Consider the following 26,751-nt stretch of genomic DNA (forward strand, 5'->3'; position numbering starts at 1 on the left):
TACACCAATAAGGAGAGAGTCCCACACTGGTGGGTTTTGAGATAAAATGTCTTAAAACAATTGACAAGCTTATAATACTCAAAGATATAAACGTAGTCCCATTTACTTATTTTGCTCTATTTTCAACATTATTCAATTAGGTGATAGAGTGGTAAGAAATTGGTGTATTATAAAGCCAAATATGAGCAGCTTTCCAGAGGATTGATGCTATGAAAGGCTTTAAGGTTCTGATCACATAGTATAGTGAACTCTGTATTTATTCAGCAGTAAACTAAAGCAAAACATTCACAGAAATCAAAGCACAGCATTCACAATGATATAACAATTTATCACTAAAGTGGCCACATAGTTTTACACAAAAGATATCATTCAGTAAGTCCTTAACTCAATCATCCTTAAGGAGCAATCCTCCTTAAGTGATACAAAGTACAAAGGTCTCCCACCCCTAGGTCACAGTGTCTTAATCTCTCAGTCAAAAAGTTTTCTTTCTTCTTGATTGGAGATTAGTTTCCAATCATTCTTTACTCAAACCATCCTTAAGGGGTACAAGGTACAAAGTAAAAAGTTCTCCCACCCCTAGATCACAGTAAATCATGATCTTGTCAGTCAGCACTAAGTACCCAAGGAGAGGTCCTTTCATCTTGACTGGAGGCTGGCTCCCAGATTCCATGGTTCCTCTTCCATGGTCCCAGCTTTTGCCTGAATTCACCCAGCCATCACCTGGATTCACAGGTAGGCAGCTCTCAGCTCCTCATCCAGTTCTTTGTCTAGTTCCCATTCCATATTGAAGCTCACAGTGTCCAGTCCACCTCAAGTCCTTTGTAGTTTCCGTTTCTGGGAAGATAAAGTTTAACAGAGGCAAACAACATTCATACACATTACCGGCACCATCATCAATTCATTATCTGCTTGTAAAATCAACACAGACCCACAAACAAGGTCCGAGAAGTCAACACAAATCCTCACCATAGAAATAAACAGACTCACAAAGGTCTGAGAAGATAATAGAAATCATCAGCATAGTCCCAGGACCCCTGAAACCCTCCTCCAGGACTCGTGTAAACAGACAAGAAAATCCTCTTTCAGGGCTTCCAGTAACATCCCAGGGCTTCTATACAAAGTATCAGCAACACAAATCAACACAGACAGAGCAGACAGACAGAGTGCCGGCTACCACAAGTGCTCTTCTCAGTTCTGCTCTGTCAGTTCTCCAAGCTTCTGCTCCTCCTTATATATGGTGGTTCTCTTTCCTGTCCCACCCCTCCTGTTGTCAGCAAGTTCCTCCCACCTTCAAATCACAATGGGCTCAAATAAGGTGCTAAATATTTAAGTATCTCAAACAAGGTGCTAAGTACTTTTTTGCTGCCATTACATGTATACATATCCATTTATAATTAACCAAGTTAATTTCCTAAAGTTCCATAATAACAAGTGGGAAGAATAATCACCATATAGTTTATTTCTATGTTCAAAAGTCAAACTTTTAAAGCCATCAGCATAACAAATTGTCATAGCCTCCCATTTGGTTGTGAGTGGATGTGGTGGGAAGTGAGTTGGGGAGGAGGGTATGTTAGTTCCTCTATAAGCCAATTTTCTAAGTACTCCCTCTGCAAGTTTTCATTCACATACATATTCTAATAGTTTCTATATGGTGGGAGAGAGGGTAAATTTCAATGTGAGAGGCAGCTCTAATCTCAAGGAACAAATCGCAAATTTTAAATCACTCCTTACACCTAAACTTAAGGCAACAAAAATCCCTGTAGAGAAGTATGGATGGATTTGTTTACAAATTCTACAAAGTCTCTACTTTTCAGTTTTAGGGAGACACAACTCAAAAAGTCTCGTTCAGATATTTTAGTATATAAAAACAGTCAATACTCCTATCTCAATTTGGAAATCCACATTAAAAGGTTATAAATTAAAAGGTTATAAATGAATCATAAAGCTAGTCTTTTCTTTATTTTCCAAAGCCATACATTTCTACAAATGGAGAAAGGAGGAAGGGAAACACCTTCTTTGTTATTTGTCTCTATCTGCATTCTCAACTGGCCAGAATAAGGAACACAGAGATAATACTAAATCCTTTTAAAGCTTTGAAACCATCAGCTGAGAAATTCTTTTTTCTCCCTTTTTCCTTTGGCTGCTCAGATCATAGGAAAAAGTCATTCTATCCAGATGACTAGGGCACAAGTTCAGATATGGCATATGTTAAGTAACACACATGTACACAAAAACACACATAATTGAACGAGATTCAGGGAAGAACAATATGGGTTTCTTTTAAGCTAAAGGTACTTAGAGATCAATTCTATGGCCAAAAAAAAATACAAATGCATGCCATAATCTGGAGAACAGGTTTTTTTTTTCACTACCTTGGTTTTTCCTTTGGTACTAACTAGACCAAACTCTTTTAAGAGCTCATTGATTTCTTTTAGAAGGCTCTCTAATGAAGTGGGCAAACCTCCCCCTGCCCCCCAAACTCTCTTCAACAGAAATACCGTTTCTTCAATAGATCTTCATATAAAATGAACCGCCCACCGTTCAGGATTCTTCCTCTCAATACTCCTGCTGTCCTTCACAAACGGAAGAAGACACAAATGATGTGCAGCAGTGCCGTGAGAAGACACCGGATGTTCCGTCTCTCCAGCGGCCTTTCTCTCTTGCCCTAACCTCTTCTTCTCCCAGTGTCCAATGCGGCCTTCTCTTTTCTTGGTTCTGTCTCATATACAAACTTACCCTTTTATCTGTGTGCATGGTCAACCCCTAATAGGACACGCGCTCCTTTGGGGCAGACATGGCTTCATGTTTATCTTAAACAACCTTGCTTTGAATGTTTACAGGGCACCCTGGAGTCGTCTGATACAGGGGTCCTGACAAGGATGTCTAAGTGAGCCAGAGAGGCCTCACCCGAAGCCTGCTGTCAGGGCCCGGACACGCAGGGACAGGTCCCACGGCCCTTGCCGCAGGCTCCCGAAGCTCTGCGCCACCCACACGGCCAAGGAGCCTCCCAGAAGGGGCTGCTCCACTCTCGCCCTTCGGCACCTTGCACGCAGCACTTCCGTGGGCTCTGCCAGGCAGATCCCATGTCCCGGCCTGTCTCCTCCTGGGCCTGGAGGGTGGAGGCCAAAGCCGGCAGGGAGCCCTCGTTGGGATGAACACCCCAGGAGTTTCCACGCCAGTGGGTCTCATATAAATACAACAGACAGCATGCCCCGGGCACCCACAAGCCTGTCCCTGACACGCGAGAAACCCCACAGGGTCAGAAAACACGGAAGCCCACGCTGAGGATCTCCTGCACCTAAGCCCGGATTTTGCGGATCTGCTTCTGCCCCAAGGGTGGAGCCTGACTTCCCGGGTGGGGACAGGCACAGGCCTGGGTGTAATGCAAATGTAAATTTGGAAGATCTTCCCTTCACCTAGGCTAAAGTGCACCTGAAGCCTGGGGAGGGAGGCTTGTTTTTCAGTAGATACTTCTTGATTGGCCAGTGAGTCAATAAGGTTGTTACATTCTCTGAGCCAGGAGAAGGCTATGTAAGCCCTGATGTGTAGCTTTGTTTTGGGGCTCACTTTGAGAAGTGTTCTGTGATTTGATCTGGATTATGGGAAGCCGTTGTCCAGAGCCCCCCCGGCTTTGAAAAAACCAGATGCTGATTTGGTATAGATGTAATGGCTGGACAGTTTGGAAATCTGTCTACTTGATCTGTTTCTGTCTTGATAATTCTGCCTGTATACTTTGAAGTTTGGGGTGCTGACCTTTTTCCCCTGAACAAGGTAAACGATACATGTCTGACTGATTAAAGTAAGCTTGTTAACCCATTTTGAGTTGCTTTCCTTTAACAAAGCAGATCCAAGAACCTGTGGTGGCAGCCACCCTGAGGACGCTTGGGGTGCTTGCTGCTGCAGGGGGGTACTCAGGAGAAGTCAGGAAGCTCCCTTCGTCCCTCTCCCCTAAGGCTCTCCTTCCACAGCTCATGAACCCCACGAAGGGCCGCCCCATGAGCTCGCTCTCCCTGGTCCCACCTGCTGGGCAGCCTTTAGCCAGGACCGCTCGGTGCTCGTCTTCACCTCGAGGGGGAGCCATCGGGCTAGGGCTGTGTCTCACATGCGCATGCGCTTTCCCCTAGACTCGCTCAGGTCCCGATGCGCAGGCGCTCACTGATCCCCCTGGGTATAAGGTCCAGTCTGGTCTGCAGCCTCAGGATCCTGCGCCTGCGCATCAGGGCACAGCCACAGAGCAGCTAAACATCGGCACCTGCGGCTGCCCCGCGCTGTGCCACCACATGCGCTACAAGCAGTCACTGGAAGCTCGGGGCTCCCTGTGACGCATGGCCTGGGGGGTGCACCCTCTGTGGGTCAGGGGTGGTCCGGGGTGCGGGGCTAATGCTTGTACCAGCATCACCCACAGTTTGGAGGCATTTGGCCTTCTGGGCCACTAGGGGGCGCCACAGCGCACTGGGCACCAGGCCCGGCGTCACTGACTGTGTGACCCTGGGCAAGTCACCTGTTTGCCTCCGTGTCCTCATCTGTCCAAGGGGCTGGAGAAGGAAAGGCTCATCGCTCCCGGATCCCTGCCAGGAAAGGCCGGAGTGGGGCCACGGACGGTCAGACCCTTCAATACGAAGGGAAAAGCGCCTCCTGGGCTTCCCCCTCCAGCCGCTGACACTGTGTCTCAGGCCTCGGAGCCTCTGGCGGGCCGTGCCTGGGGCCAGTCCACCTCGGGTGTGTCTGCCGCGTAGGCCCCGCCCCAGGACCTTGGCCAGAGTCCGAGCCTGCGCAGTGCGGACTGGTCTGCATGAGCAGCCCTCCCCCCGCCCACTGCCCCCAATAGAGCGCGCCCAGCCTGTGCCCTTCCGCCTTCGGCCTCTGCTGCCCTTCCTGCGCTCCTGGAGGCAGGGCTTGCGCTCCTGGAGGCAGGGCTTGCGCCTGTCGGGATGCCCGATCAGTGGCCGCCTGTCACCGCCAGGTCTGCAGATGGCTGTCTGGGGTCCCTGAGGAGGCCGTGGCCAGCCGCTGTTCTCCTGCCTCCCTCAGGAGGGCGTCTTCCTGCTCCTCTGTCTCCCGAATCCAGCCACTGCACCAGCCTGCCCTCGCCCACCTGGATGCTTCATGCTCGTGGCCACTTCCGAGCTTCCCTCAGAGCTGCTGAGAGTCACTTCTGCACATTCTCCTCAAGCCGCCTTCAGAGGCCTCTGCCCCCGAAATGGCACGCTAGGCTGGGAGCTGGGGAGACCTCGGTTCAAATCTAGCCTCAGACGCTTCGGAGGGTCTTGGTGGGATCCTGGGCACGTCTAGGCACCACCTCCTTATTCTCTTCCTTAATCTTTGTCCTTTCCCCGTGACTGCCCCAAGCGTACCAGCTGTTCAAGCGTTGTCCCCCCCAGAATTTAGGAATCCCTTCCTTTGTACCCCGGTGGTGAGCACTGTGCCGGGGAAAGTAAGCACTTAATAGCTGACTGATAGCTCTGGTAGCTTGTAAGTTAAGCACAGGAGTAGTTCACGCCTTGTTTCAGCTATTGAATTGACACCTTGTTTCAGGTCAAGTTTCTTTTGAGCCTTGTATCAAGTCTGTTCAGAAACAGAACATGTGAACCCCAGAACTCATGAACTCCTGCAACAGGAAGGGGAGGCTAATGATCATATATAAGGAGAGGCCCAGGCTAGAAACAGCAGAATTGAGGACTCTTGTGGTGGCTGAGTCAAGGAGAAAACTTTTCGTACCCTGGCAGTGTTTGTCTGCCCTGTCTGTGTTGATGTTTGTTTGTGATACTTCGTACAGAAGCCCTGGGACCTTACCGGAAGCCCTGAAAGAGGATTTTCTGGTTGTGTGTTTACAGAAGTCTTGGAGGAGGGTTTTGCAGGTCCTGGGACTTTACTAATGATTTGTGCTGACCTCTTGGACCTTGTTTGTGGGTCTGTGTTGATTTCTATTGAATTCTCAGACCCTGTTGGTGGGTCTGAGTTTATTTCACAGGCAGATAGTGAATTGATGATGGTGCCAGTAATATGTGTGAATATTATTATGGCTCTGCCAAGCTTTGTCTTCCCAGAAACAGTAACTGTGAAGGACTTGAGGTGCACTGGACACTGAATTTCAATATGGAATGGGAACTGGACAAGGAACTGGGAGCTGCCTGCCTTTGAACCCAGGTGACAGTTGGAGCTGGGACCATGGAAGAGGATCCATGGAAGCTGAGAGCCAGCCTTGAGTCAAGCTGAAAGAAGACTTTACTTGGATACTGTGTACTGACTGAGATTATGATTTACTGTGACCTAGAGGTTAACTTTGACTTTTGTACTTTGTGATTGAATTAAGGATTTTGTGATCGACTAAATGATTGTACTTCGTTCAAAACTATGTGACCACTTTGGTGAAAACTATGTGGCCATTTTAGTGATAAGTTGTTGAGTTGTGACACGGTGAATGCTGAATTTTGATTTTCTGTGAACGTTTTGCTCTGATTTGTTACTGAATAAAGAGTTCGCTATACTATGTAATCAGAACCCTGAAAGCTATTCACAGCAGCAGCAGTCCTCTGAAAAGCTGCTTGTGTGTGGCTTTACATTCCTCCTTTATATCACTCTTGAGAAGACAAGCAGTTTCTTGATCCTCAAGAATCCAGCTCTTTTCATTCACTCTCAGGCTCTGCTCCCAAGTTTCTGGACTTTAAAAACCATATCTCTGCCTCAGGATAGCTTTCCCCAGAGCCCAAGGCCTCCCACTCCTTCCCTTCCCCCCCCCCCCCCCCAACATCCAATTACAGACAGTTGTCCCTTTTCATAAGTGTAAAGTGATTTTTATGGAATGCAAGTTTGCCCCTACCCACCCATTTCACTTAGCCTATATAACAAAGGCATACACAGAGTACACCTTTACACAAGGCATAAAATGATGAAATGTACTAAAATGCAGACATTAAATACTGTACCATGATAATAAACAGAATTATGAAATGAGGGGTAAAGTTAATGATAAAGTATGGGCAGTACTGTTAAGAGAGGTGCAGTATGTGGCCCTTTCTCCACCCACTGCTCCTAGCTTTTATCACTGGTGGTTGGATCTGACACTTTCTTAAAGCAGCTTTTGAGAGATGTTTGGATATTTGGCTCTCTAATTTCCTCATACATCTGATGTTAGCAATATTGTCCTCAACTAGCCTTTCAAAATTCTTTACATAAAGTTAAATTCTGTGTAATGCAGATTTATGTTGAGAACTGCATCTCCAGCAGTCTTCTCACTCTGACATATTTCCCCACCAGGCTAGGCCCCATCTCCCATTGGTGGGTTCCTTCTATTGTTGAGCTATTTCAGTCATGCCCACCTCTTTGTGACCCACATTTTGGGGGTAACTGTGGGAAGGGGAATGGTTAGAAAATCATCCTTTCTAACAACCTGGAGTGTGAAGAAGCATTCCTATAAATCCTTTTGCTTTCTCCTCCCAGAGATGTTGAGAACTGGGATAAATCACTCAAATGTGGTAGAAATATAAAGACTGCACAATCAATGCAAGTTACTCCTCAATTTTCCCTACAAACCATAAAGGTTAAAATGTTGAGTGTTTTTTCTTGAAGTTAACTTTTGGGTATTTACATCTCAACTTTAAGCACCTTGTTAAAATTATTTAAAGTATAGTAGTTTTGTGAGTTGTAAAATCCACTAACCCCTTCTATTAACTGACTTGTTTAGTCATGTCTAACTCTTCAGTGTCTCCATTTGGATCTTGGCAAAGTTACTGGAATAGTTTGTCACTTCCTTTTCCAGCTCTTTTTATAGATGAGGAAACTGAGGCAAATGAGGTTAAGTAACTTGCTCAGGGTCACAAAGCTAGTGTCTGAGGTCAGATCTGAACTCAGGAAGGTCAGTTTTCATAACTTCAGGCACAGCTCTCTATCCACTTCCCCACCTAGCTGTCCAAAGCTCTTTTGTTACACTTACCTTTTCTTACTTACCTACCTGGTCAACTATCTTCTTGTTACTTTTCTTGAGTCCATCTTCTCAGATTCAACTTCCTCATCGTTCTTAATTCTCTTAGATCCTTCTTAATTTTCCTTTATCATCCTTCTCTTACAATCCAGAAGTTGTGTATGAGTTGTGTTTGGGTCTAGAGAATGTTCTCCTTTGAATTTTCTTCAATTTCTTCCACACTCTGCCAAAATTGTCCTCCTCCCATTCAACATCTGATCTACTTCGTGAATTCAAGCCCCTTCAATTCATCTACATGACTCCCTTCTTATTCACCTCAGGTCCTCTCTTCTCCCATTTTCCAAGAAAGCAGGGATTTGAATGTCTCTAGGAATCAAGAAATACTCAAGTTTCATGTCCCACAGCATTTACACCTGCTTGTATAATCATCAGTACAACATGAATAAGGGTGAGGCTGGCAACTTTTTGTACAAAAATATTCATAGTAACATTATTCATAATAACAAAAACACCAGAAACAATTCACATGTATGATTTAAAGAAAAGGTAAATACATTGTATTTCATGAAAATGATAGAGTACTGATTTGCCCCAATAAGTGTATAAAGATTCCAAAGAAAAGTGGGAAAATGTATATGGCATTGTGTAGAGTAAAGAATGCAGAGCAAGAATGGTACATACAGTGATTATAACAACAAATAAGGAACAACATCACCAAAGAGAAGGAAAAGTATTCCCCAGGTGACAAGGGAACAGGACTTTTTGGTTACCATCTTGTGTGAATAAACAAGCTTTATTTTTAAAATAGTATTATTACTTTTGTATACATATTTTTATTGCTATTATATTTGAATGCTTTTGTTGGTTATTAAATTTAGAAAAATGTGAATGAAAATATGATAAAATTTCCTCTTAAATAGAACAAAAAAAATATTTCATAGTTTTTGCTTAAAAGATCAGTTAAAGGGGCGGCTATGTGGCACAGTGAGTAAGAGCACTGGCCCTGGAGCCGGGAAGACCCGGGTTCGGTTCCAGCCTCACATACTTAACACCCACACAAAAAACTGGCCATGTAACCTTGGGCAAGTTACTTAACCTCAATTGCTTTAAAAAAAAAAAAAAGATCAGTTAAAAATAAAATGCCTGAATCAGGTACACTTGCTACATTAATTTATGCAACTGTTTTCACCTAATGGCACCTTTATTGTTTTACAGAAAAGAGGGCAGTTTATTTCTCAAAGCAACAAACAATATTGTAGCTGCTGACACCCTGCGAACCTGAGTTGTGGTATTTAACAAAAGATGACTCTTTATGAAGCTTTCTCCACATTTTTACATGCACACAATTAACCTCCAGTATAAAGTTTAGCATTGCCTTCTTTCCCTGAAAGGTATCCTCATGGCCATTGCAATTCAGAATATATTCTTCCAGATAAATTAGCTGTTTTTTTCTTGTAGGTCCAGGTGGTATAGAAAGCATTGTTGCATCACATGTATAAGGTTTTTCATGAGCATGAATTTCCTGATGTGTAATGCAGTGTCCCCTCTAGCTGACCTTTCAAAAAATTTAAACTTTATTATGGGCATCCAGCATTCTAAGGATTACGGTATGATGTGGAGATGAGGACCCAAATGAAACAATTCCTGCCCTCACAAAACTCACACTGTGTACTGGGGAATACAACATGTACACAATCAATAAATCAATCAACATTTATTAAGCATTTACTATGTGACAAGTACTATGCTAAATGCTGGGAATACAAAAAGAGGCAAAAGACAGTTCCTGCCTTCAGGTAGCTTACAATCTAATGTGGTTTTTTTTTTTATACCCCCTTTCATTATGAAGTCTCTGAGGGTAAATCAAAGATGATAAATTGCTACATACTTATGTTTGCTTTTCTCCAGTATGGAGTCTATTATTAAACATATACAAAATAGATGAAAGGTAAAGACAAGAGACACCAGGGAGGAAGGGGGAAAGGAGAGAAACAGGAGAACCCTCCTGAAGAATGTGGGATTTAAGCTCATTTGTGAAGAAAGCCAGGGAAGCCATGAGGCCAAAGTGAGGAGAGGGAGCATTCTAGGCATGAAGAATATCCAGTACCAAAACAAGGCAGGACAAAGTAACACATATGATGAGGAAGAGCAGTTAAACCAGTTTCTGGATTTTCGTGCCCATACAGGGCAGTAAAGTGCAAGAAAACTGGAAAGGTTGACAGGAGACAGATTGTAAAGGGCTTTAGATGCCAAAGACTTTACATTTGATCCTGGTGGTAATGCAAAGCCTTGATATGCGACATGTTCAGAGGCATGCTTTAGGAAATTCACTTTGGTAGCTGAGTGGAAGATGGATTGGAATGAGGTAAGGAGACCAAGTAAGTTATTTCAGTAGTCGAGGTTGAGAGATTATGAGGGCCTTTACTAGGGTGGTGAATGGAGAGAAGGGGGTTGTAGGTATATATACACATATATAAACACACACATATGTGTATGTGTACATGGCAGAGAAAGGCCGAGATTTGGGGATGAAGTAGATGTGTAAGGTTACTTACCTCTGTTAACCTCTACTGAATACACTCTTCCCTAATCTGATACTGCCACTAGCCTGGTGCAAACCCTCACCACTTCACACGTGGACTACTGCAATAGCTGCTGGTGGGTCCACCTCCCTCATATCTCTCTCCTTGTCAATCCCCCACTTAGCTGCCAGTGATCTCCCTACAGCACAGGTCTGACCAAGTCAACCCTATCACCAGCACTACCACCAACTCATTAAATTCCAGTGGTTATCATCTCCATGGTCAAATGCATAAATGGCATCCAAAGCCCTTCACAACCTCTAACCCACCCCTCCCCACCTTTCCAATCTTTTTAACATCTCACACCATCACTATCCTATGCCCCACATCCAGTGACAATTAACTCCTTGTTTTTCCTAGAATTAGACACTCATCTCCTGACTCCAGGCATTTTTACTGATTGTTCCCTGTGCCTGGTATGCTTTCCTCTCCTCTCTCACTCCTGGCTTCCTTAAAGTCTCAGCTAAAATCCCACCTTCTTTGGGAAGGCTTTTTTTGATCTTGCATAATTGTAATGTTTTCTGCTAATTATAGCCAATTTGTCCTGTATATGGCTTGTTGGCATATATTTGTGTGTTGTCTCCTGCATTATACTTGTGGGTATCTTGATGACAGGGACTGTCTCTTGCCTATTCCTAGTATTTAGAAATACATGGCATGTAGTAGGTGCTTACACATTTATTGATTGATTAAGGTCATGGAGTTGAGTAAGAGACTAAGGTTGCAAGACTTGGATACATGGGAGGTGGTGGCACTCTCAGGAGTAATACTAAGTGCTAACTTCAGTAGTGCACACTTGCACAAGCACGACATGCAGATTCATGAAGTGTTCCATATTTCATTAAAATAAGTGAGAAATAGGGAAATTGTAAAAAAGTAGATAAGCTACAGATTAAGCTATTTTGGACATGCTGAGTTTAAGATGGCTAAAGAACACCCAGCTGTAGATACTGAAAAAGTTTTTTTGGTGGTGATCAAATCCAAAGATAAACTCTGTAGAGTTTAGGGCTAGACATACAGATTTGTAGATCATATGAATAGGGATTATAACTAAACACATAGAAGCTGGTGAGATCACTGAGATATATAGAGGCTCCAGAACTTTTTGACTCTGATGTCCCATAGTTATGTCTGAACACCCAATTAGTGGACATGACCTGGATGAAAAACCAGCAAAATAAGACAAGTAGGAATGACAAGTGTTGGAAAACCTTGAGTCAATATTCAGTATATGGTGGTCAACAATGTTGGAAAGGTCTGTGGAAAAGTCAAGAATTAAGATTTTAAAAAGCAATCAATTTGGCAAGCAATGGATCATTGATAAGTTTGTAGAGGGCTGTTTCAGTAAAACAATAGTCAGAAGTTAGACTATAGAGCAGGCCTGCACAACCCGTAGCTCAAAGGCTGTTGATGGATTGCTTGTGGCAAGCTATAGGATTTCAGACAGCCTATGTAGAGGGGAACTTCCTTTGTATGTAGCAGAAATCCTCTGGTGTGCCACAAGTGGCAGATGGTGCAAGTCTGCTATAGAGGATTTAAAAACAAGTGGGGAAAAAATGTGGAAGCAAGTATAGAGTTTTCTCAGGAAGTTTAGGTGAATATAAAAGATATACAATAGGTACAGGAGATGGTCAGATCAGATCTAGTGTTTTTTTAAGGATGGGGGAGACAAGGACATGTTTATAAGTAGCAGGAAAGTAGTCAGAACATAGGGAGAGACTGAAGATTAGGGAAAGAACAGGGATAACAGCAGGCGCAATGTTCTGGAGAAGAATGGAATGGAATCGACATGCATAGAGATGTTTGCCTTGGAAATAAGGGCCATTTTTGCATCAAAAGCAGGAATGATGGTGGGGGTAAAATGTGAAATGGCCTCTAATAATTATTTAAGCTTCTTCTGAGTTCTGTCATTTTTATTATTCATAGGCTTATTTCCAAAGACTTATTTAATGTCATGCTGAGGGAAGACTTTCAATATTCACTAAATCACAGAATCAGAATTAGTTTCAGTTAGAAGGGACCTCCCTCAGAGGTTATCTAACCTAACTATCCTAAAAGGCTCTTCTACCACATACCTAATAAGCACTCATGTAGCCTTGACTCCAATTAGGGGAATTCTTTCTTGCTGGGGCATTTTATTTCATATCTGGACACCTTTTTCTTAGGTCAAGCTAAAGCTGTTCCTTTGAAACCTTCCATCCTGCTCCTAGTTTTGACTTTTGTAAGCAAACAGAATAAGACTAATAATGCATCCAGACCTGAAAGCTCTTCAGGTTTGATCATGTTTCCCATGCTCAAAGCTAAATATCCCTAGACTCACAAAACGATCTCAAGGCATGAACACCTGCAGAGGGTCCTCCACCACCCAGTTTACCTCCTTCTGTAAAAAAAATTTCATCACACTACTTCTTTCTTAAACTGTAGTGCATGGAAATGAACACAGATGTAGTCTGACTGGGGCAGAATGCAATGTAAATTGTTTGATAACTTCTTCGTCCAGGCAACGATTCCCTTGATGCACCCCGAGACTGCATTAGGTTTTTTGACTGCTATATTGGCATGTAATCCAGGGGAAAAAAATCTTAATCATTTCAAGCTGTTGTTGATCCATTCCTCCCTTATCTTGGATTTCAGAAGTTATTTTTTTGCTGTAATATTTGAACATACAGTCTTGATTAGTAATGACAATATGGGCCACAGCTCGACCCCAGCTCAATCAAAAATGAGAAATCAGCTGCATCCACTCCTACCCCAACAGTCCGGGGCTTGTCACAAACACACACACATTATTCCCTTCAACACTTCCCTATTCTGACCCTTCTCACAGCTGGTCTACCTGCTGCAGCTATTATATGCTAGGGCCATTACAATCTAAACTAATGAAGACACCATCAACAGGAACACAGGCAAAATTAAAATCCCAGCCCCAAACCTATCCCCTGATCACTTGCCAGAGGCTGGTTTCCCTCAGCGGAGGGCTCTGAGCTCAGGAGGAATGGGAGTATTACTCCATACACTTCATTTTCCCATGGGAAAGAGGAAGCAAAGGTGAATAGGTATGGATGGGTTGTGATCACATTATCACCCCTTTTCCCATAAGAGCCCACTCAGCCTTAGTCTGCCAGGTAACTTCCTTGCTATCCCTGATTTAAATGAAATTTCTCTCTTGAAAATGACCAATAACCAATTGGCCTCTTCTGAATCTTCATTCTTCTTGACCTATTTGCACCATGGCACTACTGGCCACCCTTTCTTCCTAGATTTACTTCCTCCTTGATGAGTTATCATTATGAGGCTCTATCTTGGTTCTTCTGATTGTGACTTCTTTATCAAACATCTGTAGCTGGATCATCATCTATGACTTTCCCTAAATGTACTGCCCAAGATGGTCTTGGGCATTCCTCTCTGTACACTCCCTAATTGACTTAATCAGTTTTATGGGTTTAATGATCATCTTTGTACAGATGACTCATAAAATTATATATTCAGGCCTGATTTCTGTTCTGCTCTCCAACCCCACATCATCAAAGAGCTACTAAACTTTTTGACTCTGATGTCCCATAGCTATGTCCAAAACATAGCTCATTGCCTTTCCCTAAAATGCTGGCTAGGTGGCACAGTGAATAGAATACTGGTCCTGGAGTCAGGAGGACCTGAGTTCAAATCCAACCTCAGATACTTAACATTTACTAGCCATGTGACCCTGGGCAAGTCACTTAACCTCAATTGCCCTGCCTTCCCCTCTCCAAAAAACAAACAATACTGCTTTTCCATACTTCTCTAGTTCTGTGGAAGGTGCCACTATCCTTTTTGTCATTCAGTGTCATAATCTTCCATCTCTTTCATCCCACATAACCCAATTGGTTGCCATATTCTGTCAATTCTACCTCTATAACATTTCTGCATCTGTGCCATTTTTATGCATATAGCCACCAGGCTTTCCTCATTTCCTATCTTCCTTTAAAGCCTCCTAATTGATCTCCCTGCCTCATCTTTTCCTGCTGAAATCCATCCCACAGCTTCTAAAGGGACTTTCCTAATGCAAAGCTCTGACCATGGCTTTCCCCTACTCAGGAAACTCCAGTGGCTCCCCAATGATTTTAGAATCAAATATTTCATCTTTGTCTTTTCAAATTGTATTTAAAAATATTTTACAAAATTTTTCATAATATTGTTGTTGAGTCATTTTAATCATGTCTGACTCTTCTGCAACCCCATTTGGGGTTTTCTTGGCAGAAATAGTGTAGTAGTTTGCCATTTCCTTCTCTAGCTCAGTTTAGAGACAATGAATTAAGGCAAACTGTGTTAAGTGACTTTCCCAGGGTCACACACCTAGTATCTGAGGCCAGAGTTGAACTCACAAAGATGAGTCTTCCAGAATCCAGGCCTGGTGCTATATCTACTGCTCCCTCAGCATTCATAAAATAGTATACGTAAATGTCTTCTAGATAAGTCAATCACTTATTGTTAAATAAGTGAATTTACATATACATATATATGGTGTACGCTCAAATAATTATTGCTAGAAGTGTGCAATCAAAAAAATTGGATACCCTTATTTGATATAATTGATATGTCCACTATCCTTCCTAGGTTTCAAGATTTTATAAACATGGCATCTTTGACCTCACTGGCCATAGATAAAGATGTTAAAATAGTAGAGGTCCAAGCATGCTCTGGGGAGATCCATTCCAGGGCTTACAGTCAGATCAATCCATTAATAAATACTCGGTGGGGCAAGTCATTCCAATCGCCCTGAATCCACTGGATTGTCCTATTGTATAATTCCAAATTTCACCAGCTTTTTTTTGTGAGGATTTATAAAATTCTTTGATGAAACATAGGTCAACCATGTCTACATTTCCCAATCTATACACTTTGTAATATTGTCAAGAAAAGGATATAATTTCAAACTTGCATAATCTTTTCTTTGTTTAGTAGTTTTTAAAAGATAAATTCATTGGTGTATTTTCTTTTTACACCACCTTCATTTCCAAATATAGCCTTCCCCAATTTTCCCTCCAGTGGGTCGTTTGGGAAAGGGGGGGGGGGCGGGGAGAAAAGGAGGAGAAGGAACAAAAAGTAGTCAACAAAAGTAACCAAAATACCAAGAAGGCATCAGAGAATAAAAAGTATTACACACAGTTGCCAACTTCCACAAAGAAGTGAGAGATGCTTTTCCCTCATTCTCTGGGACCACACCTGGGTATTAAAATTACACAGTGTTTTTTTGTTATTCTCTCCATTCACACTGTTGGAGATACCATATATATTGTTAGTCATTTACTTCCTTCTGCATCCATGTTTTCCATACTTTAAATTTTTCACATTCATCCTTTCTTACAGCACAATAATGCCCCATGATATTAATGTATAACAATTTGTTTAGTCATTTCCTAATTGCTGGCCATCTACTTTGGCACAAATTGATCTTGACAAAGCTATTTATTACACTCAAATGTTACACTCCAACATGAGTTCTCAGAAGCCTTTTTCCCATTCACTATATATTAAAACCTTTTCTCTAAAGTATAAGTATTCTTATAAGTATATACTTTGGCTGGAGGCTTTCCCACATTCATTAACATTCAGAACATTTTAACCCAGTCTGAGTTCTGTGATGGGTAACAAGATGCTCTTTTCTATAGAAGTCTTTCCCAAATTCATTACATTCGAAAGGTTTCACATCACTGTGAGTTCTCTGATGTCTAATACGGGCTTCCTTCTTGCCAAAGGTTTTGCCACATTCATTGTATTCAAAGGATTCTATTCCAATATTAATTTTCTGATGGCTATCAAGGCAATTCTGGTTGAAGGCTTTCTCACACTGACTTTGTTCAAATAATTTTTTTCCAAAATGTATTTTCTGATGGCTTTTCAGGTAACCCTTATGGCTGAAGGTTTTCCCACATTCATTACATTTAAATGGTTTCTCTCCAGTATGAATTCTATGATGACTTTTAAGGTAGCTCTTCTGGCTGAAGGCTTTACCACATTCATTACATTCAAATGGTTTCTCTCCAGCATGGATTCTCTGGTGACTTTTAAGGTAACCCTTCTGACTAAAGGCTTTCCCACATTCATTACATTCAACAGCTTTCACTCCAGTATGAGTTCTCTGATGAGTAATAAGGTATCCTTTCCGACGGAAGGCTTTCCCACATTCATTACATTCAAATGGTTTTTCTCCACTATGAATTTTTTTATGATTTTTAAGGTAACCATTCTGGCTAAAGGTTTTTCCACATTCACTGCATTCAAAAGGTTTCTCTTCAGTATGAATTTTCTGATGACTTTTAAGGAAACGCTTCTGGTTGAAAGTTTTCCCACATTTATTACACTGAAAAGGTTTCATTCCAGTATGAGTTCTCTGGTGGCTCAAAAGGTTTCCTTTCTGATTGAAGGCTTTTCCACATTCATTACACTCAAATGGCTTTACTCCAGTATGAGTTATCTGGTGACTTTTGAGTAATCTACTCTCACTGAAGCCTTTCCCGCATTCATTACATTCAAAGGGTTTGACTCCTGCATGAGTTCGATGATGGGCACTGAGGTTTCCCCTCACACTAAAGGCTTTCCCACATTCATTACATTCAAAGGGCTTCACTCCAGTATGAGTTCTCTGATGGCTTTTGAGTTTTCCTCTCTCACTGAAGGCTTTCCCACAATCACTACATTCAAAAGGTTTCTCTCCGGTATGAATTCTAGTATGTTTAGTCAAGCTTCCCCTATGGTTAAAGGCTTTTCCACATTCATCACATTTATAATATTTCTCTCCAATTTTATTTTTCTGATGTCCAGTAAGATATGATCTTCTGTCAAATGCTTTTCCACATTCACTGTGTTCAAGTAGCTTTTCTCCCATATGTATTTGATGACATTTAATTAGGTCTGAGTGGTAACTGAAAGGCTTCCTGTATCTGTCATATTTAGAAAGATTCTTTTCTAAGGATAATGCATTAGATGTAATTAGGTTTAAAAAATCCAAGAAGCTTTTTCCAAGTGATGGAGATTTATGAAGACTCTTTCCTGCAGCATCTTTGCAGAGTGGAACAAAGACTGAGCCCAGACTCAAACTTCTTGCAAAGGTACTACAGAGAGGTACACTCGCCCTATTAAATGTTGTTTCAGGAGTGTCTCTTCCTTGTCTGGACCACCTCCCTTTGTTGTCCTTGTGTCTTTCTAAGTTGAATTGAGCTTCTCTTGTTATGGAATACCAGGAACTATCCTTTGGCATACTTTTGTTAAATGAGGTTCCCATCCAAATGTCTGACATCACACTTGAGTCCCTGGTTTCACAATGTGTCTTCTGACTAAGGAAATCTGAAAGAAATTGTGTTAAAAATGTCACTAGCCACTGTTTTCTGTGCTGGAAAAAAGGAAACTGTTCTAGTTTCTATCTCTTCCATCAAGGAAAAAGATGTTCAATCTAGCCTACAATGTAGAACAAAGACCATTTTAGGAAAAAGTGAAGCCAAAAAGACTTGAGGACATAGTAATAAAACACCTAGCTGCCTAACATTAAATGACTTACATATCAGGGAACTCAAAGACTGTAGAGAGATTATTTAAAACACCTGTTGTTAACTGGGTGTGTTATCTTCTGAAGGGTAGAATAGTGCAAAACCACAAAGAAAGGAGAAACAGAACTCAAAACATTACTCAAATGGAAAACATCTCTGTGTATAAAAGTGACAGATCCGGAAGATCAAGCAATTAGAAATAATTTAAGAATTACAAGGCTTCCCCAAAACTGTGAAGAACAAAAATATCTTGTATTTTTCAGGAAAATTTCACAGATGCAATATTTTCAATAGCATAATTCTTTTTTTTTCTTCTGCTTTTTTGGAGGGGGGAAGGCAGAGCAATTGGGATTAAGTGACTTGCGCAAGGTCACACGGCTAGTGTTAAATGTCTGAGGCTGGATTTGAGCTCAGGTCCTCCTGACTCCAGGGCTGGTGCTCTATTCACTGCATCACCTAGCTGCCCCCAATAACATAATTCTTAAAGCCATCAAGAAGAAAGGCAAAGAACTTCAAAGAGCAATTTGATTTGCACAAGGCTTTCTGTCAAAACAAAAAACGAAAGACACAATATATCATAAATAAATGAAATAGGTAGTCTACATTGTGAAGCCCTGTTTTGGATCAGACTTGAATGAAAGCATATACAGCATGCTAATCAAATTTGCCAATTACAAAGATTTGGGAGGCACAGCTAATACAGAGGATGGTTAGGAATGGCCAAGATCTCAATAGGCTTTAAAAATGGTCTAAAAATAGTAAGAAGAAATGTTAACAGAGATAAAAGTCCTACATTTGGGCTGAAAAACAACTGCATGAATATAAAATAGAGGAGGTAGAGCGAGATAGCAGTTCATTATTCAGAAAATATTGGGGGGGGGTTTAAGTAAATCATAAGATCAACGTAAGCAAACACGTTTGCATGGCAACCAAGGTTGGTGTGATCTCTCTCAGGTTTATTACAGCAGCCAGTAGTGCTGCGGGTAGCATGCTGGGCCTGGAATCAAGACGACCTGGGTTCAAATCCTGCCTCAGACACTTCCTAGCTATACGACACTGGGCAAGTCACTTAACCTCACTTTCCTCAAGTGTGAAATGGGAATAACAGCACCTACCTCACAGGGTTGTGAGGAGCAAATGAGATAATATTTCTAAAAGTAGCTTAGCACAGTGAGTGAGCTGAGGTGCTATATTAGAACCTATTCCCTTTTCCTACAGAGAGTACAAGAGCACTGACTATGAAAAGTGATAATTCTGCCAGATCACTTTTGGAAGCCACATTAATAGCAGAACATTGCTCAGTTGGAAGGCCCAAAGAAGGGCAGTCAGCATGCATGGTGAATGCCCTGGTACCAGCTCATCCTAGAATTAGAAAAAAGAACTGGGATTCAGACTGATGAAGAGAAGCCTTATGGGGGACATAAGAGTCATCTTCAGTTATCTGGAGGATTCTCTTGTCTTAGAATTGGAAGGCAGATGTAGAAAACATGGAGAAGTTGCAGAGCTAAGTAAAGAAGAACTTCCTAACAATCAGAGCTTTCTGGAAGCAGAATGGCCTGCTTCAGAAGTGCCCAGGCCCCACTTTCCCTGAAGCCTAGGCAGCTGCTTGTCTGCTATCTGCCATGGAGGAGAGAGACAGAGAGTCCTGTGTGAGGCCAGACTGCACTGCCAAGCACAGAAAGTAAGGAAAGAGCCAGAAGATGATGCCAGGGGCTGGCACAGAGGCCTGGGAGATGCCGGCGTGTGCTGAAGCCTGGACGAGGCCTGAGCAACGTGGTGGCAAGCTGACTCACCAACTGCAAGGGCCACTGCCAGGCCTGTCACTGCAGGGCTGGCCAAGAGTCAAAGGCAGGGCCCCTGGCAGGGGCAGCAGCTACTCCTGGGACGACTAACCCCCAGCCCAGAAATTTAAAAGGCCCCTATCTGGACCTCCATGGACCAGGACGGCAGAGTGAACCCGGCTGCTCCAATCCCCCTGACCCTGAAAACATAGCAATTACTGCCCCAAAGCAAAACCCTAAACAGTGAAGGCTTGGGAACTCTAGAGGAAGGGCGTGGCTAGGGCCCTGCCTCAAAATGGGTAAAAAGCAGACTGCAAAGACAAAGACTCTGGAGTTCTACTATTGTGAGAGGGAGGAACCAAAGGCAGAGGGAGACAATGTTGACTCCACACCCACAGCTGAAGCCTCAACAGGGAACTGGTCTCAAGCACAGAAAATATTCTTAGATGAGCTCAAAAAGAACTTTGAAAACCAAATGAGAGAGATAGAAGATAAAATGAATAATTCTTTTAAAATCAAAATGGCAAAATTAGAAAAACATTACAATGAAGAAAACAGCTCCTTAAAAAGAAAAATGTGTGATGTGGAAAAGGAATTTCAAAAACTAATCAAGGAAAATACTAAAAGCTAGAATCAAACAAATTGAAGCAAATAACTCTATGAGGAACCAAGAATCAGTCAAACAAAACATCAAGAATGAAAAATTAGAAAAAGAGGTAAAATATCTCAATGGAAAAATAACTCACCTGGAAAACATATCCAGGAGAGATAATCTGAGAATCATAGGCCTACCAGAAAATCATGATGAAAAAATGAGCCTGGACAACATCTTCCAAGAGCTCCTCAAGGAAAACCGTCCTGAGATACCGTGTTTCCCCGATAATAAGACCTATCCCGAAAATAAGCCCTCCCCTTACTGTGTAAGATTCCTCTAAAATAAGCCCTCCCCCGAAAATAAGCCCTATTGAGATTGCTACTGTAGTGAAGGTGATCCCCTGCGCTACACACTACATTACGGTACCCTCTGTATGCACCGTCCCCCCCACCTGGGTGAAACGCACACCGTGCTCCGAGCTGCATCCAATCAGAGCTGCAGCAGTGAGCGCATCATCCTGTTCTTCCCCAGTGATTTGCTTATTGAATAAAGGTACATTTTTTGGTTCACATTTACCTGTTTATTAAAATTGCTGTCAATGTTCATTAAAATAAGCCCTCTGGTGTTTTTCTGTCCAAAAAATTTAATAAGACAGTGTCTTATTATCGGGGAAACATGGTACTAGAACCTGAGGATAAAATAGAAATCAAGAGATTCCACGGGACACCTGCTGAAAGAGATCCCAAATTGAAAAGTCTGCGAAATGTTGTGGCCAAACTCCAGAACTACCAGGTAAAGGAGAAAATACTACCAGCAGCCAGAAGGAAACAATTCAAATATCTTGGAACCACAGTGAAGATCACACAGGATCTGGCAGCTTCTACACTGAGGAACTGGAATATGATTTTTCGCAAGGCAAAAGAACTCGGGTTACAACCAAGGATCACCTATCCAGCAAAATTGAACATATTCTTCCAGGCAAGGAGATGGTCATTCAATGATATAATGGATTTCCTGACCTTCCTGATGAAAAAGCCAGAGCTCAAAGGAAAATTCAACCTCCAATTATGAGATACAAGAGAGACATAGAAAGAAACAATGAGCAGATGGACTTCATAGTTACCTGGAGAGGCTTATACAAACTGATGCTGAGTGCAAAGAGCAGAGCCAGGAGAAATTTGTACACAATTACAGACACAAGTATGTGTGAGACTTTGATAGCCTGGACTCTTCTCAGCAATGCAGGGTTATAAGTCAACTCCAAAAGGCTCATGATGGAGAGAGATGTCTACATTCAGAGAAAGAACTAGAAAGAACAGAGTTCGAATCCAGATTAAAGCAAACTACCTGCTCTTTTTCTTTATCTTGTTTGGGTTTGTTTCCTCTTTCCCACTGTTCATTCCATCGGATACAATCCTTCTTTATAACCTGACTAATGTCTAATGTGAAAGTATTTGGATCGGGGCGGCCAGGTGGCTCAGCGAGTAAGAGCACCGGCTTTAGTGTCGGGATGACCTGGATCAAATCCGGGCTCAGATACTCAGCACCACACCCAGAAATAATAACTGGCTGTGTAACTTTGAGCAAGTTACTTAACCCCAATTGCTTTAAAAAAAAAAAAAAGAAAGTATTTGGATTGTATGCCACCATGGGGAGGAAGGAGGGGGAGAAAATTTGAAACTCAAGGAATTGTGGAACTGTATCTTGTAAACTAAAAGTAAACAAAAAAATTAATAAAGACCAAAATAAAAAATAAGAAAGGAAAGAGGGTCCTCAAGTCAAAGGGGAAAGACTTGCCCTTTCAGGATAATAACATTTTAGCAGCTGTGTGGAAGATGGACTAGAATGGGGAGAGAATGAGGTGGGGAGAGAATGAGGCAGGGAGATCACTGAGGAGGTTCTTGCTATGGTCCAGGTGTTGAAGGGCTGAACTAGGGTAAGGGTACCTGAGAAGAGGACAGAAGAGAAAGATGTTCAGAAGGCAGAAAGGACAAGTTCTGACAATGGATTACATATATGCAGTGAGGAAGAAAAGAAGATTTGAGAAAAACAGAAGTTCTAAAATTAGGTGACCAAAAGAATAGCAGTGTCCTCGACAGAAATAGGAAAGTTCAGAGAGAAGTGGGCTTTATGGGAAAGAGAAAAGGGACATCCCGTTTGAAATGTCTAATAGGTATTTGGAGCTGCTGGACTGGAGCTCAAAAGAAGGAAAAGTACTATATACATAGATCAGAAAACCATCGGCATAGAGATAATTAAAGCCACAACAATTGAGAAGGGGGTGAAATGAGAGAGTACATGTGAAGAAGAAAAGTGAAAGGGACCCATTGGCAGACTATTATGAACACTTATCACTGGGGACATAAAGATATGGATGATAAATCAACAAAGGACCGAGAAAAGGGGATACTGAGGAGAGAGAAGAGGGAAACAACAGAGCATAGGGTCACACAAAACAAGAGAGGACAGAGGCCAAAAGGGAGAGTGATCCACAGCAGCGAATGCTCAAGAAAACAAAAAGGGTAAGGGCTGGAGGTCATTGCCGACTTTAAAGACAGTTTAAGAGATTTCTGAGAGATGAAAGGCAAGTAAGAAGAGAGGAAGTGGAAACATGGAGTGGAAACAATTTTTTCCAAGGAGTTTGACTGAAAGATAAGAGATAAATGCAATAGCTGGAGGGAGTCTCATAATGATTTTTTTAGAAGTAGGAGAGAATTGGCCATGTTTATATAGGCTATAAGGAAAATATGAAGAGATGGAAAACTAGAGAGTAGGGATGACTTCAGGGAAATCTGGAGAAGACATGAGGACAAGAGGAGCAAAGATAAATATAGAAGGATTGGTTTTGAGAAGAAGAGTGGCCTGCTCATTAAAACTAGAGTAAAGGAGAAGGAGGGATACTATTAAGGGGTCTTGAGATGCAGAAGGGGAGAAGGAATCCTTGACAAATGGTCTCTTTTCAGTGAACTATGAGGAAAGATCTTCAGCAGAAAGAAAAAGTCAGAAACGATAAAATTAAAAAACCCAGCATTCAATGAACTGTAAAACAATTATACAAGAACAAAGCTACTCAGAACACTAAAAAGTAATTATATCTCATACCACATAATACAGTAAAGTCAAAATGGGCATACGACCTGAATGTTAAGGGTCATGTTCCCTTCTTTTCACGAAAAAGATACCAACACACATTATTTAAAGAAGGAACACAATATAGCAAAGCCACAAGAAACTATTCTAGGTTTCCAATTGTAATTTAAATGAAAGGAACAATGAGATAAATAAAACTTTTAAAATTCGAAATGACAAAAGTTAATGCTGGCTTATGTGCAAGTTCTTAATAGCAAAGAAAATTATATTTTCAAATTTTAATGCTGGTGGGACTGTGGAGAAATAGGCAAATATTACACATTGCTAGAATCAAGATATGGTACTATCTGTTGAGAAGTCAATCCAGTAATTTACAATAAAATTACATAAACTTTTCAACCCTTAGATGCAGGGATGCTACCAGTAAACAGGTGGATCTAGTGGTGCCACCAATAATGTCTTTAAAAAAAATTTTTTTTAATTAAAAAAATTTTTTGGAGGGGGAAGGCAAGGAAATCAGGGTTAAGTGATGTGCCCAAGGTCACACTGCTAGTAAGTGTCAAGTGTCTAAGGTTGTGTTTGAACTCAGGTCCTCCTGACTCCAGGGCCCGGGCTCTATTCAGAGTCACCTATCTGCCCTCCACCCCCCCAATAAAATCTTAAGGATATTACAGACAAGGTAGACAAAGATGTCCCTCTGCCAAAGGGCTAATATAAATGATGATAATAAGTCAAATGAGAAAACTCATCAGAAGTGATATAGAACGAGGAAAGCAGAATTAGCACCTAAAGACAAAGCACCGCCATGTAAAAGACGACAGAATAAAACAGTTCGGAAGCAGACCAGGATACAAACAGGACCTGTGTCTCACTACGTTGTTCAAGTTAATCGACACTTTAAAATAAACTGGTTCTGTGACCCTAGATAAGGCACTTCACCCCTGTCTACCTCAGTGCTCTCATTTGTGAATGAGGATAATGACAGCATCTACCTGCCAGAGCTGCCATGAGGATGAGATGAGAAAACAATGCTAAAGGGCTAGCAGAGTGCCTGGCCCGATGTAAGTGTTAGCTGGTTCTGTGCTCGATGTAGGCTCACTCTCCAACCTTACCTGTATATGTCTGTGTGTGCACATATGTACATGTGCATGTGGATACATGTACTGATAGTTCTAAGCTTTATAAACTGCAAAAAATAACATTAAAAACTTAGGAACATCTCTTTCCTAGATGGAACTAAGTATGAGAGAGTTCGAGAGAGAGAGGAAAGTGCTTTGCTTCAGTAAAAGTAGCAGCTGATGCCCGACAGCCCATAGGGCCTTTGAGGGGAGGTCTCTGTTCAAAGTGACTTGTCAGCTGAGAGGCTGCGTGCAAGGCCTCCCACCTGCCCACTTCTCACTCAGTGGGGCATTGCCTTCTTGGCACTCCTCGCTCAGGTATCCAAGCTTTGCCTTCCTCCAACAGGAGAGCGTATCCAGTATGGAAATAGGCAGCCCTGCTTATACAGAGAGAAATGGCTAAGTGTTGAGGACAGAAAACCATCTGAAAATTCAAATCTGTTCAAGAAGGCAGCTTAGAAAGCACCAAGACCGGTGAGAAAGGCCCTCTGGAGCACACCCTGTACTGTATTTCAAAGGAGGGTAGGTCAAAGATCTGAGGGAGGTTCACAAGGAACATGAGCTAGGAGGGTGGGGCACTTCCATGTCTATCTCAATCAACTACTGAGCATTTATTAAGCAATTGTTGTGTGCAGGCCCTGCTGGGGATAACAAACAATAGTGAACAGTCCCAGGCTGCAAGGAATTTCTACTCGATCCAGTGGTCGATGAGCACACATATGCAGAAATGAAATACATACTAATTAACTCCAGGGAGAAGCTAGTCTCCGTAAGGATAAGGAAAGTCTCATGTAGAAGATGGCAGATGAGCTGAGAACCAGGGCTAAAGCAGGGGACAGGAGAGGGTCATGAGAGAAATAGGATTTGGGTCAGAAATGCCTTCTGAGAGCAAAGTAAGCAGCCCAGTTGGGGTGGATGACAGAGTGGCCCAAGGGAAGGACTGGTTAACAGGTCTGAAGGTTGGCTAGAGCCCTGTAGGAAGAGGGTTTGTGATTGAGGTCATGAAGGGAGCAGTGGGGTCAGGGGAGAGCCACAGTCAGATTGGTGACATCTGATCTCCACTGGGCACACAAATGGTGCTGGGAGAGGTACAAAATGAAGTAAAACACAGCCCCTCTATGCCCTTCAAGGGCTTCTTTTCTAGGGAGAGTTAGAACTGCCTCAAGGAGGGTGCCAGGCCAATTGCCAAGGGAAGACCTCAGAGGATAAGGAAGGGAATTCTCCTCATTCCTCAGGGACATAAGCAAGAGTCTCTGACCTGCAGGTAGGGCCAGGGAAGAGGGGGGCTGCTACAGGATTCCCATTTAGACAAAAGGCCTCTGACCTGAAGACAAGTGATAGAAACAATCTATCTCTTGGCCAAAAAGGATTTTGAGTCTCCTCCCATGCTGTGTAGTCTTGAATATCTATAAAGAAGTTAAAACTCAACCAAGCATCTCAGAAATCCCAGAGCCTCCAGCAAGGCGGATGCAGAGACACTCCAGGAATGTGACTGGCGGTCCCAGGGGGCTTGTCCACAGGGGACAGCTCTGCTTACCCAGGGAGACAAGGTGCTCCAAGGTCTCCAGCATCACACTCCTGTACAGGGCCCTCTGGACAGGCGTCAGAAGCCTCCACTCCTCCCAGGTGAAGTGCACAGCCACATCCTTGAAGGTCACCACCTCCTGAATCAAACATATTCCTGCTTACACAGGGTCACAAGAGTCACGGAGATGGGTGGACACAAAGGGAGAGGCTCGGAGAACTTCATGGCAAACGTTTACTGATTACTCTCTCTTATTACGTGCCTCCCTTTGTACCAGGCTCTCTAGCATGCAGTCTTGTGAGATGGGCAAGGAAACCCTTATAAATGCTCTCCACCAATGAGCTGCCAGGAAATCGTGTACTTTACTCTTACGGGCCTGACTCACACCATTAGAATCAAAGAGCCTACATCTTACAGCCAGACACACGACACTTAGCGTCAGCTATCACAATCCAAGCATTACAGTTGAAACATCATAGCACCTGTTCGCCACTGCTGGGCACTACGGCAGATTCACTCAGGAGTGAGGAAAGCACAGAACGGCATTATCACACCGGGAGCCTCCCTATTCCACAACACTATGCCCCCCCCCCCCCCCCCCTGTCACTGTTTCTTT

General features: G+C 42.5%; 1 protein-coding gene and 1 long non-coding RNA gene across 2 annotated transcripts; both read right to left on the reverse strand.

The window, feature by feature from the left end:
* Positions 1 to 239: 239 nt before the first annotated feature.
* On the reverse strand, positions 240 to 4,834 carry LOC138168193 (uncharacterized). Its single transcript, XR_011170058.1, has 2 exons — positions 4,502 to 4,834; positions 240 to 834 (listed from the first exon to the last, which is right to left on the reverse strand). It is a non-coding gene; the product is annotated as an uncharacterized lncRNA (long non-coding RNA).
* Positions 4,835 to 8,450: 3,616 nt separating this feature from the next.
* Positions 8,451 to 26,483, reverse strand: LOC138168157 (zinc finger protein 84-like). The gene is made up of 2 exons (XM_069097196.1): positions 26,148 to 26,483; positions 8,451 to 17,826 (listed from the first exon to the last, which is right to left on the reverse strand). The coding sequence occupies exons 1-2, from the start codon at positions 26,179 to 26,181 to the stop codon at positions 16,085 to 16,087; spliced, it is 1,776 nt and encodes a 591-aa protein (XP_068953297.1). The 5' UTR covers positions 26,182 to 26,483; the 3' UTR covers positions 8,451 to 16,084.
* Positions 26,484 to 26,751: the final 268 nt, after the last annotated feature.

Source organism: Petaurus breviceps, unplaced genomic scaffold, assembly GCF_028583685.1.
Source record: "Petaurus breviceps papuanus isolate PSGF00001 unplaced genomic scaffold, PetGlider_PUasm1.0 355, whole genome shotgun sequence".
NCBI classification, from domain to species: domain Eukaryota; kingdom Metazoa; phylum Chordata; class Mammalia; order Diprotodontia; family Petauridae; genus Petaurus; species Petaurus breviceps.